Source organism: Mesitornis unicolor, unplaced genomic scaffold, assembly GCF_000695765.1.
Source record: "Mesitornis unicolor isolate BGI_N332 unplaced genomic scaffold, ASM69576v1 scaffold33692, whole genome shotgun sequence".
NCBI lineage: Eukaryota > Metazoa > Chordata > Aves > Mesitornithiformes > Mesitornithidae > Mesitornis > Mesitornis unicolor.
In genome coordinates, this window is record NW_010167685.1 from 3,450 (window position 1) to 5,055 (window position 1,606).

General features: G+C 64.3%; 1 protein-coding gene across 1 annotated transcript; it reads left to right on the forward strand.

Annotated features, from left to right (window-relative positions):
- Positions 1-66: 66 nt before the first annotated feature.
- On the forward strand, positions 67-1,578 carry LOC104536224 (lipocalin-15-like; the record flags this gene model as incomplete). The annotated part of the gene is made up of 5 exons (XM_010178782.1): positions 67-162; positions 647-786; positions 988-1,052; positions 1,185-1,186; positions 1,503-1,578. Coding segments are annotated over exons 1-5 (379 nt in total), but the record flags the coding sequence as incomplete, so codon positions are not given.
- Positions 1,579-1,606: the final 28 nt, after the last annotated feature.

Below are 1,606 nucleotides of genomic sequence, written 5' to 3' on the forward strand. Positions count from 1 at the left end.
AAGGTGGGTGCAGGGGAAGGCAGGGCCATTGAGCCTCTCCTGCCTGCGTCCAGCCCCGCAGAGATGATGATGGTGGCACTGCCCAGCCTGGCGTTGGCTCTGCTCTGCCTGCTGCGGGTTGGGGCCGAGGTCCTGGTGCAGCCGGGGTTCAGCGCTGAGAAGGTAACGCACAGGGTGCCCACCCCGGGGGCTGCTGGGGACAGGGTGCTGCATCCCCAGGCACCCCCAGGCACCACCAGGTCCCAAACCTGGTCACCAGGGCAGCTGCCAGGAGGGTGTGGGTGCCTTTGCAAAATGGGGTCAGTCCTGGCCAGCTCCTGTCTGCTGTGGCCAGGCCCAGCGGTGGCCGCACTGCAGGGACACTGACACCCAGGGACCGTGATGTCCCCAGGGGTGCAGAGCTTCCCCAGGGAACATGGGCCAGGCGCTGCACCCACCCTCCTGCATGGGGTAGGGCAGGATGCTCTGCATGCAGGTGGCAGGTCCCCACCACAGGCTGGCAGGTCCCCCATGGTGGGTGCCAGGTCCCCCATCACAGGCTGGCAGATCCTTTATGGAGGGTGAAAGGTCCCTCATGGTGGGTGACAGGTCCTCCTGGAAGGTCCCCATGGCTCTCCCAATCCCCACCGGTGATGTCCTGCCGCAGTTTGCAGGGACGTGGCACGTTGCAGCCGCCGTTTCCAACTGCTCCGTGTTCCTGAACATAAAGGATGGGATGAAGTCGTCCATTGCCACCATCAGTTTCACACCAGAGGGGGACCTGGCCATGACGCTCATCTGGTCCCAGTGAGTGCCCGTCCTTGCCGTGTCCCACCCAGGGCAGGGGACTCCCTGCCCTGACAGAGTGGCTGGGTGAGGGGCACCATCCCACGGCCCCCTGCCCTGGCGCATCCCCTGGGCAGGCTGTGGTCCTCACCACCCCACAACCTCGCTGCCCTCCTGCATGGCATCCCAGTCACGTTTGCCGTTTCCATTTTCCCTTTCCAGGATGGGCACATGCCAGAAGTTTAAGCTGCTCTTCCAGCAGAGCGGGCAGGTGGGACACTACATAGGTACGTGAGGGCAGGGGGGGCTCAGAGCCATGGGCACCCTGAAACGGAGCAGGGACCGGTCCCCCATGCCCAGGGAGCCACGGGAGGTGGGTTTGACCCCGGATGTGCCATGAAAGGTCCTGGATCTTGCAGGGGTTCCCTTCTCATACCCTTCTTAGGCAAATTTGGGGCTCGCACCCTGAGTCATGAGCCCCAGTGGGGGCCATGGAGGTGCCTTGGCTGTTGTCACCCATCCAAAGGGCTTGTGCCCCTTTGCTGCCAGCCCAGGGAAGATGGGGGGGTGCACAATATCCTCCCTCCACCTCCATGGCTTCGCTCCTACCCTTCCCTGGGATCCCATCGCTGCCCCATGGGAGTCAGACCCCCAACGTGGGGCTCACTGCCGGGTGCCCCCACACTCACCAGCTTTGGGTGTCTCTGCAGCGCGGGAGCAGGACGTGACCCCCCCAGCTCCTGCAGAAGTTCAAGGCGCTGATCCCCACCATGGGGCTGAGCAAGGACATGCTGGGAATCCTGCCCAAATGGGGCGAGTGCTGGAGGCACACACAGCCCCT